The sequence below is a fragment of the Corvus hawaiiensis genome, chromosome 1 (assembly GCF_020740725.1).
Source record: "Corvus hawaiiensis isolate bCorHaw1 chromosome 1, bCorHaw1.pri.cur, whole genome shotgun sequence".
Classification (NCBI taxonomy): domain Eukaryota; kingdom Metazoa; phylum Chordata; class Aves; order Passeriformes; family Corvidae; genus Corvus; species Corvus hawaiiensis.
Window position 1 is genome coordinate 54,284,342 of NC_063213.1, and position 16,100 is coordinate 54,300,441.

The 16,100-nt window shown below is 41.3% G+C and overlaps 1 protein-coding gene across 4 annotated transcripts in view; it reads left to right on the plus strand.

The window, feature by feature from the left end:
• The first annotated feature begins 843 nt into the window (after window positions 1–843).
• ICA1 (islet cell autoantigen 1) overlaps window positions 844–16,100 on the plus strand; it is a 69,031-nt gene continuing 53,774 nt past the window's right edge. For all 4 annotated transcript variants that reach the window (XM_048304801.1, XM_048304809.1, XM_048304818.1 and 1 more), the window contains exons 1-4: window positions 844–942; window positions 10,757–10,803; window positions 12,543–12,581; window positions 15,905–16,076. In XM_048304801.1, coding sequence (XP_048160758.1) covers window positions 12,565–12,581; window positions 15,905–16,076 — 189 coding nt within the window. In that variant the 5' untranslated portion in view covers window positions 844–942; window positions 10,757–10,803; window positions 12,543–12,564. The remainder of the gene's footprint in view (window positions 943–10,756; window positions 10,804–12,542; window positions 12,582–15,904; window positions 16,077–16,100) is intronic.

Here is a 16,100-nt window from a genome sequence, read left to right on the forward strand (position 1 = left end):
AGTGTCAAATTATCCCTGTTGATTTCTTCAAGCTCAGCTCTGCCTCACAGAAACATGGAGACACTGACACGAGCACGTGGGACTTCTGTAAGGTTCAGAAAATGATGCCTCATTACCACTCTTCTCTTCTTCAACCCTTTTCTGGGGCCCTGTCTCTTCTTCTCCATTCCTGCTTTCATGCCCTGCGTTGTGCTTTCACCTCTGCTCCTTTCACATGCCACACCGGTAAGTTAACACCGCCCCATTTAACTGGGATCATTTTTCACCCTATCCTGCTGCTTCCCTTTTCTCCTTTTACTTCATTTTCAAATGCCACCTGTGAACTCCTCATTTCAAGCTCTGAAATCAGCTTCAAATCCCCCTCCTTTACTCAAAAAGCTCTCACAAAACTCCAATGACCCAATTCCGATATGAGCTCAAAACCAACGCTCTCCTGATCCCCCCCGACACTGCCACCTGCCCACTACGCTAAAGGGCCTTTTCCTCCAAGTTTCCACTACCTCGACAGCAACTATTCATGGCAGCCAAAACATTTTAGTATTTCCTTGCTGTCCCTCGCCGGGCACCTGCAGTCCCCAACAGGCTGGGGCTGGAGGCACGGGGCTTGGGGCTTTGGTCGAGGCGGTGATCAGAGTCCCAAAAGGGCCCCAAGCCGGGTGACTCTCCTTCCGATTCCCTCGCAGCGCTGCCGGGAAAGCAGGAGGAAACGCGTCCCAGCCCTAGGCAAGACCGGGCAGCGGCCGGCCCGAGCGCCTCGGACCTGCCGGCCGCGCCCTCCCGGCTCGGGGGCCGGGCTGGGCCGGGCCGGGCGGCGGCTCCGCCCCGCTGCGGGGGCGCCCGCGCCGGCACAGGCGGCTCCGCTCGGCGCGCTGACGCGGGCGGCGCTGGAACACCTGGCGAGGCGGCGGCGCCTGCGGCTCGGCCCTTCCCTCCCTCCGCAAGGTGAGTGCGGGAAGGGGGGACTCGCTTGTCTCCGTGCCGGGGCCGGGCGGGGAGAGCTGGTGCCACTGGTGCCGGGCAGCTCCGGGTGGGCGCCGCCTCCCCCGCGGGCTGCCCGGTCTGGGCGAGGGAGGTGGCGCGGCCGCCGGGCCTGCCTAGCTGGTGCCCGTCAGCGCTGTAGCCACGGCCGGATCTGGTCAGGGCGAAATTTCCGAGACACAAGATGGCATCTGTCCCTCCTTTTGCCTTGTGTTCCCCTCCCGCCGTGCGGTTGTCTCGCCATGATTATTGCATTTATCCGTTTGTGCCTCCCGTACATCCTCCCTGGCTCTCTGCCCGCTGGAAGCGGGGAGGGAAACGGCCGGTTCTCCTCGGCGGTTTCCGGCTTGGCTGCCGGGCTGAGGCGCAGGTTGCCCGGCTGCGCTCCGAACCCTCCTGGGGCCGGCCGGGTGGAGAGGGGTGGCAGGGCATCCTCTGATCAGGTAATGTCAGATCTCGACCCAGCACCGAGGCAGTAATAGCTGGTGAAATGGCAATTCAAGAACCCCACATTTACGATTTAAAGCTTATAATTTGTGAAAGGTTCATCTTGGTAATCAGATTTATTTTGCATCCATCCACCTGACCGATGAAAGCTGCTCTAGTCCTTTAGAAGAAAAAAGGAAAATTTGATATTACTTGAAACATCAGGTCAGTTTTTAGTAACAGAAGGAGGTGAAGGGCACTGTGCTCTTTTATTTGTTGATATCATTATGTGTATGTTCAGTGCCGTATGTAAATAAGCCTCCTGTTCCACAGTTTTGCGTAAAGCTGATAACCTCAAGGATCTTCATGACCCCTCTTAAAGCAGTAATTCAGGCTTTCCTTAGTTCAAAAGGTGAAAATGTGAAACTGAATCTGGTAATCTCAGGGTTACATCCTTTTAAGTCCCTACCCCCACGTTACATAGTGGTAGTATTTTGGAAGCTTGGCATTGGAGTTACTCTTCTGTTTGGTTGTTTGTAATACTTTTCCCCTGTCTACAAGCCTTTCATTAAACCAAGATGACCTTTTATTTCCACGAAGCACCTGTTTGTTGGCTTTGGTTCTCCCCATGTTTGATTTGGTTCTCCCCGTGTTTCTTTCAGTTTCGGGATAGATTTTATTTAATTTGGGTCTCAGAAAGCAGCTGTGACTCTTGTTTCCGAGTAGACTTCTTGGAAATAAACTGTTCTTCTGTTTTGCTCTAGCAAGACTCTAGTAAGGACAAAACTGTGTTTGATCACTTTTCCAAAGTGTTGGACAGAGAAAATGTTGGGCTGGATTTTGGCATCTGCAGTGCAGGCGGCATTTGGTTATGGTCTTTTATCTGATTTTTCTGATAATCCACTCTTTTTCCACTTGGTCTGTCTAGGGTTCTCAAAAAAGGAGTGGAAGACCCCTTGGCTGTGGTACCTGTCTGTCACAGATCTAGGAGTTGCAGTTCTTACAGGTACTTAGCATGAAGACCAGCAACACCTCATTTAGATTTTACCAGTTTTTTTAACTGCTATTTGAACAGCCTATTGGTTTAAACTGAGTAATTTAATGGTTTAAGATTAATGTTAATACCACTGAAGGAGGAATTTAGTGTCAAGCCACAGAGATCTTTTGCGTAGTGAACTGCCATAACTGGTATAACCAGTCACGTTTTGCACATGACAAACTCTACTGGAAGATAATGTGGCAGTTAAATTCTGCCAAACCTCAGTCTAAATGAGTTTCTAAAGTTTCTTTTCTGTCAGAACTTCATGGGTGAAACATCGTTGTTTCCAGAAAGGTTCCAGCACTTTACTCAAGAATTTAGATGCTGGCCATTGGAATTTGCTTTATTTTCAGTTGAGAAAAAAAAAATTAGGTGGTTTTTAGAGAATGGTGCTTTCTTCTATTGTGTTTGTTGGAGTTGAGATTAAAATATAAATGTTGCTGGAGATTTGCAGATTCAAGAAGATGAGCTATGACTTTGTGGAAGGGGAAGATTTCTTTAACATTTTTCTTTCAGAAGTTTATATTATTGGGCAGTGAAAGGGATCACATAGTACAAAGTAAAAATTCCTGTTGAGCCCTACTACAGGGTTAGGGGTTTTTTTCCCCACCTTAGTAGAGTTTCAAGCCCAACCATCTTGCCAGTACTTCTCTGTTATCTGTACTTCACATGGTTATTAAATTGTTCTGATGATTTCTCACGTAACCTTTTCTTGAAGAAATGAATAATAACAGCTCTTTTCAGTCTTCAACTAGTGTTGAATGCTGTTGGTACAAGTTGGTGGAAAAAAATGTGCTAATATCTCATCTGAATTAGACGACAAAAAAATGCTCTCAAAGACTTTTTAATACTTTTTATTCAAAATCTCCTCCAAGAGTATTGCTCTGTAGTTTATTCTTCAAGGTGTTTTGCTGCTTCTCAACCATAAAATCACTCTACAGACAAAATTATGCCACGTGATGCAGAAGCATTAAAAATACAAAAACCCAGAGAGTGAAATTTGTTAGAGAAAGAAGCAAGCAGTCAAGAACAGTAGAAACATTTGACCTTTTAAGTGTTGCTAGTAATAACAGTCTCACAGTAGTTTTTCCTGTGGCTATTGTTAGCCACAGCAAACTGAGGGGCATTTTGACTGGTTATGCAATTGCTTACATCAACCTTGAGAACTGTCTGTACCAAGTCACTGAAACAGTACTTGGGTCCATCTTGCAAGTAGCTTCATAGGGATCACCACTGCTCTAGGAACAGTCAGCTGGTGTGCCAGGATATTACTGAGAGCGGTAATATAAAAGTTGAGTGGACTGTGCATCTGTTGAGAATGTGTAGCCTGTACTGATGGTGTTTACTCAAAGGGCAGTGCAAGGAGATCACCGTGTATTGTTGTTGCTGTGCATGCTAAGGCTGTTTTGTTAATTGAATCTCTTATCCACAGATGTGAAATAATCTCTAAGGGAATCTGGAGGAAATTATTTTTCGTGTTCCCTCCCCCGCCATTGTTTCCCCTTGGGTGTAAATGGCATTGCTTCCTGGCTTCTGAATGGATGAAAAGGCAGGAGGGAGACAGAAACATGAGAGGGTTGACTGTGCCAACAAATAGGGTATCTAAATAAGAGAGCCATTACTTTGAAGTTCTAAAACCTTATATGTTTGTATGTAATATACTATACATGCAGAAAGAGTTCCATGATTTTTTTTTGTTCATTCACTACTTTTCCCATAGTTTCTACAAAGGGAAAGTTTCCCAATATTAAGACTCTAGACTGATTACAGATAGAATGTGTCAGGAAAACAGTCTTGTCTCTTATAATCTATGTACAGTGCATGTTCCATATGGTATTTTCTTTAATAATATTCAGCTATTAAGTTTACAAATACTGGTTCTTAAACTAAGAGGTCAAATGTGTATTACAAAACAATTTGATAGTCATTTTGAAGAAACAAAGCAAGTCTGCATTTAGAAAAAAATCCTTGATAATTCATATCACCAGATTTCTCATTTGCAGTGAGCTTAAACCTGCCACTCAATGACTTATACTCAAATTATTCTTCCATAAAATGCATGTACTACTTGCAATGTTTACCTGGTTGTCTCACTGTTCTCCACAAATGTAAGGAATACTTTACTAGTGAAATGAAAGATGTTATGTGAGGGAAAACTGCTACTGTGTACTGTCCCTGCATTATTTCACAATAAGCGGATGAAAAATCAGTATTATCTGAAAAAGGAATTTAAAATTAATTTTTTGTGTGATTAAATATGTCTGTGCAAATGATAAAGTTCTGTGTGCAGATGAGCTTACCTAGAAAGTGCTATTGTTCACTCATCAGTCTTGGAACTGTGAGTCTACCAGTATTTATTTGAAATATTTTGTTCTGAGACTGCATATACTGTGTTGTGACTTCATGTACCATTCTTATCAGTGTTTTTCGAGATAATCCACTGTGTTTAGGAGTTTTTCATTCAACTGTTTAAAAAAACAACCAAAAATACCCCCAACCCAGCTCCAAGTATTATTTCAATGCATTTTATGTTCTAGAAAGGAGATCACTTATGCCTACAAGTTTGGTCTGATAGTTTTTGGAATAATATGACAGATACATAGTACCAAATAGACACAAAATTATTTTTTTAGAGAGGAATGCTAACTGTTGAGTGGCTCCTTGCACTTTGTGGGGGCAAAGCCAGGTTTTAGAAAACGTGGTGACATAGTGCCAATTTTCTGCTTTTTCATGTTGGTTAAAACTTACCTGTAACCCACTCAGGTACGAAAACCAGAGTGGTTCAGATGGATTGACACTCTTTAGTTCTTGGTATAAGTGAGCAATGAACTGTCAAAGTGTAAATTTGCAGTTTGTCTGCCACTTCTATTAACTTCTATGCATCAGAGTTTGGAATAGAAAAAAAAAGACTAAATAATAGCATAAGAAACATGGCCCCACATATCATCCTTTTTTTAGACTACACCAGAAAATTAAGTAGAATAATTTCCTACATTAATTGTGTATTCTGAAATTAGAAGTATGACAGTTGTGTTTTGGAAGAAAGTAACTCTTGACAGTACTCTCTGCGATAGATGTGACCCATATATACCATACACAGAGTATTAAATAGAGTCAGTGTAGAATTGAGTGAAAGACAGGTGTCAATAGTACTGCTATTCATTTGGTTGGATGTACTGTTTGCAGACAGGTGCCTAGGTAGTGCTATAAAGTGACAGAAAGAAGACCCAAATCATTCAGATTTCTTCATACCTTGTACATGGTTTCTTACAATGCAAGTCTCTAATCATGCAATCTTAGACATTTAAGATACCTGCTGGTATTACTGTGGTTTGTTCTCCACATAGTTTACTAGCTTGAAAAAGAAGGGATTGTTGTATTGGGTCAAACTACCTCCTTGGAGAACAGACTCCAATTTCTTTGATACTTCTGTTGTTTTGAGTATGTGCTTGGGATTTTTTGGCAGGGGGGGGTGGGTAGAGTAGGTTAATTCTTTGAGGTTTTTTTTAATTCTTTGAAGGATCAAGACAAATGTATAAATGGAATGGAATAAATTAACAGTTTGCTGGGATGTCTCATAGGCCTTGGTATAGAGGAGAAGGAAATGGCAAAAGTTGTGTATAGAAATGTTAGTTCCAGAAGTGTTTGCAGTGAAAGAGAAAATTGGTTCCAGGGGACTTAATGGGATGTGGCCATGTCCCAAGGACAGTGTTACTCAGTATGCTGTTGACTCTTTTTTTTTTTTTTTCCCCCCAGTAATTCAGTAGACCACCATGAAATCCGAGTTCTAAGAGAAGTGGAATAGAGCAGTGCTCTCACAGCATGGCTTAGCTGTGTTGTTCAGATGCTTAATGCAAAAAGCATAATTTCTGTGTGCACAGAGCACAGGTGAGGCTCTGCTTGAGGTGCTCAGTGTTGCTCTTTGAAGGTTCTATTCACTATCTGTACAGGAACTTAGTCTTGAGGGGCTTGTATGGTAATTTAGGCACTACAGTTAGATAATTGCAGTCAAACAGGATGATTTTTTTCCCCTCTCAGAACCTCCCAGGTGTATGAATATAGCAGGAGCCTTCGCTGTGTAACAGATGCCATTTAACCTGTGCTTCTTTTAAGAATGTATGAAATTTCTTCCTAGGTGTCAACTCCTGAAATAGATTGAAAGAGTAATTCTGTTGATACTGCAATCTTTTATTTCTTCTCCTGAGAACTTGTGGGTAATCTCCAAGATAGACTTTCCAGGATAAGAAGCAAAGCTCGGGATCAGTCTGAAACAAAGGATTAGACAAAAAGTTATAATGGATGGAAGGAACTGCTAATGCAGCACTTACAGACTAATTTGCAAACTTTTTGAATTTATAAACAAGTGCATCAGTGAGTAGTTGGACAGAATGAACAGACTCCTGGATTTAAAGCTAAGCATGGATGATTCTGCAGGATTAGAACATCAATATTGAGAATGAAGAGCTTTAGAGGAAAAATTAAATCTTGTCGTTTGTCACAGATATAGCTTGAACTCTAGATTCATTTTAGCTGAATTACAGTAGTAGCTATTCTTGTAGTTAAGAGTAGGAATACTTCTGTGTCTAACCTTGATGGTGAAAGTCCCAGACTTCAGCATTCATTCTTTTCCTGCATTGACAACATGGATAATTCAGATCTACAGGCTGTTATATTCTCTTTTGCTTGGGAAAGGCAAAGTCCAATGCCGTTTGAAGCTCCTGGTCTGTGTGTTTGTAGACACACCAGAGAAGATAAAACTGTACCCTGTCTAGCCTTCATCTTGCAGTGAGACTGCTTCTGTTTTGCAGACCCATTTACTTGGTTTGGTTTGGTCACAGCTTCCAGGGAGCAGAGTGGAGGAGATAGGTTGTCAGCCAAGAGGTGTTGGAGGCACAGATGGCCTTGATTCCCTCACCTAAGCACATTTTCTTCCCTTCAAAGTATTTTACATAAATGAAACTATCACTCTTAACTTTTATATATAGAATATTTTTGTTGTTACTTAGTATCACTGTACTATTACAGTATTAAAAGTTTCTTGGAAGATTATTCATTTTAATAAAACTGTTGACATAAGTAAGTCAACTGCAATGTGTGATTCTGCTGTATTTGAAGTTATAGGTTTGCAAGGGTTTTTGGGTATGGAAGTCTGTTGGGATTTGAGGAGCCACAGAACATATTATCTGCTTTGAAAGAACAGCAGACTCAGAAGACAGTTCTGGCAGTGAGAGTGCAGACTCATCTGTGTGTTTTGATGAGCATATTGCATTCATATAAGGATTGCTGAATTCTGCTGTGCTGCTTGTTCAGTTCCCTTTCATTGTTTCTGGATGTATCTCAAAAGGATGTGTTGTTCAATCTACTGCCTTCCTACATTACTGCTGGGTCATCTTTGGGTGTTAGATTTGCTCTGTACATCAGCATTTACAACGTTTTTACAAGGATTTCAGCTCATCTCTTTGTTCTGAGAAGCTGTGATTAGATCAACAGTTTGTTTTATATACAGTCTTCAGAGTTTAAAAGATTCCTGTTTGATGTCTCTGGTTGCATCCTGATTTTTTTCCATGTGATCTGTTGTCTGAGCTAAGAGCGCAGTAAGAACCGTGTAACCGATGCTCAGACAAGAAGAGATACTTGAATTAGGGGTAAAGCTTTTGTTTATTCGTTTGGTTTTTAAACTGATTTCCTCATAACCTTGGAGAGTATTAAGATCTGAACATTACCATGCCATGTGGCACTTCTTACACTTAGGCTCACTGAAAAAGGGAAGTAAGGTGGCTGACACTGTTATACAGACTTGTTTATTATCAATGTAGCTGTTGGAGAGAAGGCACTCCTACAATTTTTTTCTTATACAAGTAGAATCTAAAGATTATTCATAAAGTTGTTCAGCTCTTGGGAAACAACTTATGCTGCATCAAAATATGATAAAGCTAAAAAAGAGAAGCAAGCTTGTACAGATGTTGTGCAGAGCATGAGCTGGAGGGTAAGCCTAGGGTATACTGAAGTTCAAATCACACGAAACACCATGAAAGCATTTTCCTATCTGCACAGAAAAATTTACATGTTTATTCAAGTGGTCTTGAAGAATATAGAGAATCAGAGGATTTTTCATAGGAATAGAAATGCCGCTTGCTAATGACAAATGTCCTCCATCAAGTTTTGTTCCAGTGTCGTAGGTAATAAAGTTTCTCTGTAGGATGATGAGCATGGGAGAAGTAACATGAAGTTCTGTGTGCATTTCAGGTATTTTGGCTTCCTGTGGAAATAATTTGTGGGTGATTAGTCTACCACCCAGAGGAATTCTACCAGAGTTGGCTGTTTGCAGGACCATTTTGGTTTCAGCATTTCTTGTTATCTGTGGCAGAGCGCTGCCTGAATTCAGCTGTATTACTCCTGAAGCCAGGCTGAGTCTAGAAACAGTTTTGATGTATTTCAGTGTCCAGGCTGTGCCTGTCTTCTGTGGCATCAGTCTGCAGACAGGATCGTTTGTGGAAAGTGGTGCTGAGGCTTCTTGGTGGCTCCTCAAAAAAACCTGGTAGGGATTTTCAAGGTTTTGACAGGGCTTGTGACCCCACCTGGTTCTGTACTGGAATGGGTCTTACAGTGCTGTGGTCCCTTGTGTTCCAAGCAGACTTGTTATGAATAGGGGCAGCTCAGGTTTAATGCTTAAAGTGAGGTAGCATTAGTCTCTCTCAAAACACTGAGAAGCATTTGCAAAATTACTGGAGCCATGAGTGGACTTCTTCAGGAAGCCTCAGATCCATCGCTATGCAGTACTAAATGTGGGTTTGTGTACAGTCATCTGTAGTGTGGCACTGCTTTCTCTGGCATGATAAAAGCAGCTATGCTTGCTTCCGACACCCACACCCTCATCTAGAGTATCCCTCCCTTTTGTTTGTCAAAATAAAGTCTGTCGTGGAGATCACAAGTGTTGGGTTATTCTTTATTGTCAAAGATCTTGGAAACGTCTCAATACAAATGCTTTCCTATAGAGTAGTGGTTTTTTTTTTCTTTTGTTAATCATCGTCAGTATAATGCTATTTATTGAAACTTTTTGTTTTAATACACTAGGAAGAAAAAGAACAAAAAAAGTCCCTTACATCAACTCGTTGTGGCAAATTAAGTTTGTTTTTATATCTAAAACTATATGATAGCATAAGTGAATTTTAAATTTGACTGCATCTTTTTGGGAGAGTATTGGGTTCAAGTTAGTGTCGTGCTTCTGTTGTAGCCAGCTTTGGCAAAGACCAGCTGGCTTGTTAGTTCTGTTCGGGACATTTGTCTTGTTCTTCGAAAGCATAACACAGTTCAAAACCTAAAGTAGTGAGAGGTTATGTGCTCATTCTTGGTCTCTCTCTGCAACCTCAGGGCCAGCGTTTTGTGACTGTAGGGATTCTTCATTACATGGCTGTGAAATGTTCCTTTTAATTCTTAGATATGTCCCTGGGCTATTTCCAGTCTACTTTTATTAATATCTCTCACTTTTTGAGACTAGACTTAGATTTTGGTATTTCTTTTAAAAAAATCTCACTGCTTTCAACTAAGCCATATGCTTTTAATAATGTCCTTTGTTAGAGCTGAACCAGTATCTTAACCCTCTTTGGTTCGTGGACTTGGAACAGACAGTAATAACACATGTAAATCAGGGCCCTGTTAAATTACTGCAGAGGCAATTTATACTGCACATTATTTTTCAGCAACTACACTTCTGTTCACTCAATGCTAGTGCTTACTAAGCTGTCTTTGCAAACTGAATTCTCATTTAGGACCAAAAGTTAGCTCCATCCTAGTAATAAGTGGGCCCAAGGACTGAGCTTGTGTCTTGGGCTGCTGCTTGTTCCCACTGCTTAATTATAGCAATCACCCTGGCTTGTTTTTATCTATACTACCTAGAGCGCTCTGGGACTTTTTTCCCTCCTGGCATGTTTTGGGTGATATCCCATGCCAGGAGCCATTTCCAGCAGGCAGCATAGTTAAGACTCCACTTCTGTTTCCTTCCGCCCTGATTGACCATAGGACACCATCCTAGCAGGTCTTGTAGCCTCAAACACCTCAGATGCCATCCCGTCACACAGCAGAACAGAGGGTACATGCCCTCATTTTCATACCATGAAAATATTGTCCACTTTGAACGTAAAAATTCCCACAAAGAATATCTTCAGGGCATAAGGGTGCTATGTAGGACCTGGAAGAGTGTAACTAAGAAGATCTGAGAGTCTAAAGGTAAGGTCAGACGTTTAGGAAGAAAGAGCATGAGCTATACTTGCAAATGAGAACTGTTTGACCATGACCCTATTTATTTTTTTGTAGGGACACTGGTTTCCAGGAGAAGCAGGTGGACGTGTACAGTGAGTAAGGTCAGTGCCTTACACCTTTTCCCCGTATTGGTAGCTTATACTTTGTTCCAAGTAATATACATGTTATTCCACCTAGATAGGCTGTTCTTTACTTCCTGTCAAGCCAAGTGTGCTGCTGAATAACTTGAGTCATGGATGTGTATACAAGCTCAATCCTGTGGTCTTATCTCAGTCACACACCCCCACAGTTGACTTAAGGAGGACCAGTGTGAAAACAGTGAAGTCAAGAATAAAAAGGTATTAGAAAATGAGTTCATAGCGCCTGTGCCTATGGCTCTAGAAACAAGAGCAAAGCAGTCCATTCTGTATCTTGTCTGACTCAATGGTTCTGTAACACAAACAACAATCTGAAACAATTATTTCTTCCTCTTTCTTTAGCTGTTGACCCTTACATTTAAGCTCTGGTCTGACGACAGAGTTAGGAATTTTCTCATGGTCTCTCCTGCAGTGGTTAAGAGCATTTCACAAAAATTGCAATTCAGGCAAAATTCCTGCTCTGATAAAATCTTGCAGTATCTCATGGAACTTTGCCAGGAAGTTTCACAGGTACTGACAGCAGAGAGGTTAGACTCAGAAATCTGGGATTTGGCTCCATTCAGCTCCAAATGGAAGTGCATGTGCTTCACGCTTGCAGGAAGCATTCAGGTTGTTTGCATTCCCTTGTTTGGGTTCCTGCAATCTGTTCCAGTCCTTTTGCCTCTCCAGTGCTAACCACACTGTCTATATGCAGTACTGTGCTAGATACGTTTCCAACATCATGGCTCCCCTTTGTAAGCTCCTTTTCTTTTTCACTTGGATTAGTGCCAAAGTTTAGTTTCAGCACCATTACCTCCCTAGCTGCTTTTTCCATTACTCTTTTCTTAGTCAGCTTCATACCTTAGTGGTGCCTGTTGGTATGTTTATTCTGTGCCTCTTCTTGTCAAAGGCCATTCCCGAGCAGCACCATCCATCTCACCAGTTTAATTTTGGTCTCATCCAGACCCTGCTGCAGTGCCTCCGTTCCCATGTTAACCGTATGCTGAAGAACAGTCGTCTCTGAAAGCAGCAGAGGAGAAGCCTCTGGCTTGGCTGTTAAATTTGGCCTGGGAGGAGTGTGCTTAGGTACTGGTGGGAAGTGATGTGTATGCCATATGGCCAGCTCAAAGTATCCTGGGAGACTTGAGTATCCAAACTGGAGATAGTAATTTATAAAATCTGAAGTCCTAATGCATACAAATCATATTCTATCCTTAGGAACTGGGGTGTCCCTCATAGAAAAACCATCTGATCATTAAATTTCACATCTGTGACTCAAGACGTGATGTAACTAGTGTTTTTAAAAAATAGATCACTGCAGTATAGGCAAAAAAAAAGGTAAAAAGTAACTGAATTTTGTTGTGACTAAAACTTGGACGAAAAAAACTTGACTGAGGGTGATACCCAGCATGGACAATTTTGGCATTCCTCCTCAGAAGTCACTGAATTTATGCCTGGTAAATTTTCTTTTGCTTGAAAAACTTGCTAACACAGAAGAGTTGGCATCACTGATGGCAGCACTTAAATCCGTTTGTAATGGATTTTTGCAATAATTTTGTGTTACACAAGGAAGGCATTTGGCTCACAGATTGAAAAGTTTCCTTTTGTAACATGGTAAAGTAGATGCTGCAGCATAGTAATTTTCTGAGAGAAAAGATATAGGATTTCTAGTGTTTAATTTAAAATTTAAAGATACTTGCATTAACTGATAATTTCTTATTTAGGTGTCTGAAGAAAACAAGAATCATGGAAGGTCATAAGTAGTAAGTATCTTGATAATTTTTTTTTTGTTCTAAAGAGCTAACAGTGTTTTGTATGTGAATTTGTTCAGTTGGTTTATCAGTCTCATAATTCAGGAATCTGTATTAATCCCAGCACTTTAAAAAATCTTTTTGTGACCTTATATTAGCTCATTTTTATTCCTTGCACTATGCCCCCAGAATTTCTGGTGACCTCAGTTGAGGTAGCTCTCAAGGCTGGTTAACATCAGATGAATTATGGTGTTTTCTTCACTCGACTACTGAAATGAGGTGTCAGTTACTTGCACAGGTGTAGCAGAAGTGAAAGCACACAACTAGCCAGGCAGCTAGGGCCCTTATAATACCTTGTGGGAAGTTTGATGGGTTTTTAAAAATTATTCATAATGCAACACTTTTTTTATTAAAGTCTCATATTCTGTTTTCTTATCATGCAGGAGGATTTTTTTTTATTAGAGGCTGTAAAGTTTGTATTTTAAAGGTGCAGCATGTATCTGGTCAATATAGTCTTCACCTAACTTGATAGGTTGTGTGTCGTCAGTGTGTGTAACGGCTTGTTTGTACAGAATTCCAAATAAAACGTGGTATGTTTTGTACATGTTTTTTATTTTCTGCTGTAGCACCAAAAGAACTTGATTTTAATTTTAATTCATAAACTCTTGGAACTAATGTTTGTGTAGAATTAAATGGGTAAATATCTTTGCTTTTCAAGTTAGATGAAGAAGGTAAGAAATGCTGTGTATAAGTGCTTTTTTAAATTATGTCCCTGCTCACTTCCAGTTCAATTTCTTACCATCTCTTTGGTGAGGAAGGCACTGTCACCTAACTCACTGATTAAAAGTAACTAAAGCAAGTAATATACCCCCATGAAAAAAATTTCCTTTTCAGGTTAAACTGTGTCACTAGTAACTGTGTAGGGTAGATGTCCTACCCTTTTGGGGAGCATGTGTACCAATTGCTTGTTTTTTCAGAATGGCTGTATTACTTCACAGCAAATAAAGATACATATAATCAGAGGATCATAGAATGATTGAATGACCTGGAATTGGAAGGGACCTTACAGGTGATCTGGTTCTAACCCCCCTGCCATGTGGAGGAACAAGTGTCTCAGTACATGACTTGATGTGAATGTTGGGTCTGAAGATCTCTTGGGGTAGCACCTCTGAGCAGTATGTGTGTTGTGAACAGAGCTAGGGGTCAATATGTCACTAATGAACCACAGTTTGTCACTCCACAGGTGGAAGGTATCTTTTCAAAATAAACTCGACCTATTTAAGTTTCATAGAGTATTCAATATAGTAATTTTTAGCAACCACGTACTTCTAAAAAGCTGAAAGAGTACTGCAGCTTTTTATATATGGACATAGGGAAGATGCGTGTACTTCTGTGCAAATTAATAATGGAATAACACTTCCTGAAAGACACCAAGGTGTCAGATACTGAAATATTACAGTTTATGACTTAAACATTTTCTTAAAGGACTTTTAAAACTGTATTACAAAAGCTGCAGAGAAGACTACCACACCCTGAATGGGGCCCTGACTGAGGCCTTACACTGCTCGATGATGAAGATAAGATAAAGTAACAGCTCAGGGCTGGGGACATTCACGGAGCACAAGCTTAAGCCTCCAAAGTGGAGACTACAGCCCCAGGGCTTTCAGCTGCCAGGGTGGCACAGACCCTTGTGCCAAAGGGTGGAGGGAGGAGAGGCTTTGGGTATCTTGAAAATGCCTGTGGTCAGAGGGGCAGTGGCTGCCCATCCTCCACTGTGCAGAGAAGCCCAGCTGAGGGGTCCTCATGGCAGGGGGGGAGCTTATCCACAGCAGAAGGCCCATCACAGGGGCCCCCCTCAAAGGGGTCCCCAGACCCTGCACCAGAGCACCAGAGATGATGCAACAGACCCTCAGTGTTGCAAGGGACAGTGTCAAGCTGGCCCCTGCAAGAGGAGACACGTGGGCATTCCCACCTGGCCCAAAGTGAGTATTATTCCACGGGATTCTGTACTCTTTGGCATCTGGTGTGGTGGCGTGGCCGTGGTGGTGACAGGGGACCCTCACCACCAGAAGAATAGATGGAGGGGAGCAATGAGATGTTGTTGGGACCCTTGGATGGGTGATATGCTTCCACCTGATCCCTGTCACCTCTCCCTGTCCCCCCAACCCCCCACGCACACTTCTTTCTCTATTTCTCCCTTCCCTTCCCTTCCCTTCCCTTCCCTTCCCTTCCCTTCCCTTCCCTTCCCTTCCCTTCCCTTCCCTTCCCTTCCCTTCCCTTCCCTTCCCTTCCCTTCCCTTCCCTTCCCTTCCCTTCCCTTCCCTTCCCTTCCCTTCCCTTCCCTTCCCTTCCCTTCCCTTCCCTTCCCTTCCCTTCCCTTCCCTTCCCTTCCCTTCCCTTCCCTTCCCTTCCCTTCCCTTCCCTTCCCTTCCCTTCTCTACTATTAAATAAAATACATCCATTTTTTGGCATCAACATTTAATTTCATTTGGTTTTAATCTCATTTCTGGGAATATTTTGAACCTTCTAAGCTCTTTCCGGTTTATGCACAGGGACTTGGCTTTCTTTGCTTTTATGGGTTTAAACCAGATCCTAACACAAGATTTCATTGTGAAGCTGTATTTTCTATTCAACTGTGTTGGTATGGTTTAAATATTGTGGAATATGGAATTTATATATTGCACTTTTTATTAGGTCTGCTCCAGGAATGCAGAATTATTTGTCAGTGAAAACTAATCCTTGAAAGAAAAGGTGTTACATACCCTACATACCTGCAGTTGTCATGTAGTCAATTGTATAAAGAGAGATGTGAGATATCAGTCTTTCACATCGCATGCTCAAAAGAGATGAGTGTTCTTCTAATGCTTTTTTTATTCAATTACAAAAAAAGGAGGGCAAGAAGTAGTCTAATCCTATTCATAAAATGAGATTCGTGAAATCCCAACAGTGCTGAAATGGCATGAAAATTGCTACCTGCTCAAACTCTGCTAGTTCACTTGAAACTCTCCTATTAATTATACAAAATAAAAAGTGAATTCCATGGGCTATAAATCATTTCATAATGCATTGGGAAGAATTCTTTGCAGCTGTTTATTAGGCAGTACTGCATGGTTAAGACATTCAAATTGAAGTCAGTGTATTTTTCAGAGTAGGGTGGGAAATGTAGTACTAATTTAATTGCTTTTTTATTCATGCACAGTGAGGAACCTCATGTTAGAATATATGTGTTGGCATGCAAATGCAATATTCTTAATGGAAATGTATGTATTGAGTGTGTTAGACTTATTTTTAAAGCATCCAATTGAAGTTTTTAATTTTGTTTGTTAATATTCTAGCAACTATCCAAGAGAATTTTACGATCAATATGCTCAAAGCCAAGAAAAATCTGTGGTCAATAAAATGCAACAGAAATACTGGAAAACAAAACAAACCCTTATAAAAGTTACAGGAAAAAAGGAAGATGAACATGTTGTGGCTTCAGATGCAGATCTGGATGCAAAACTAGAGGTTTGTAATGTTTACATAATGGAT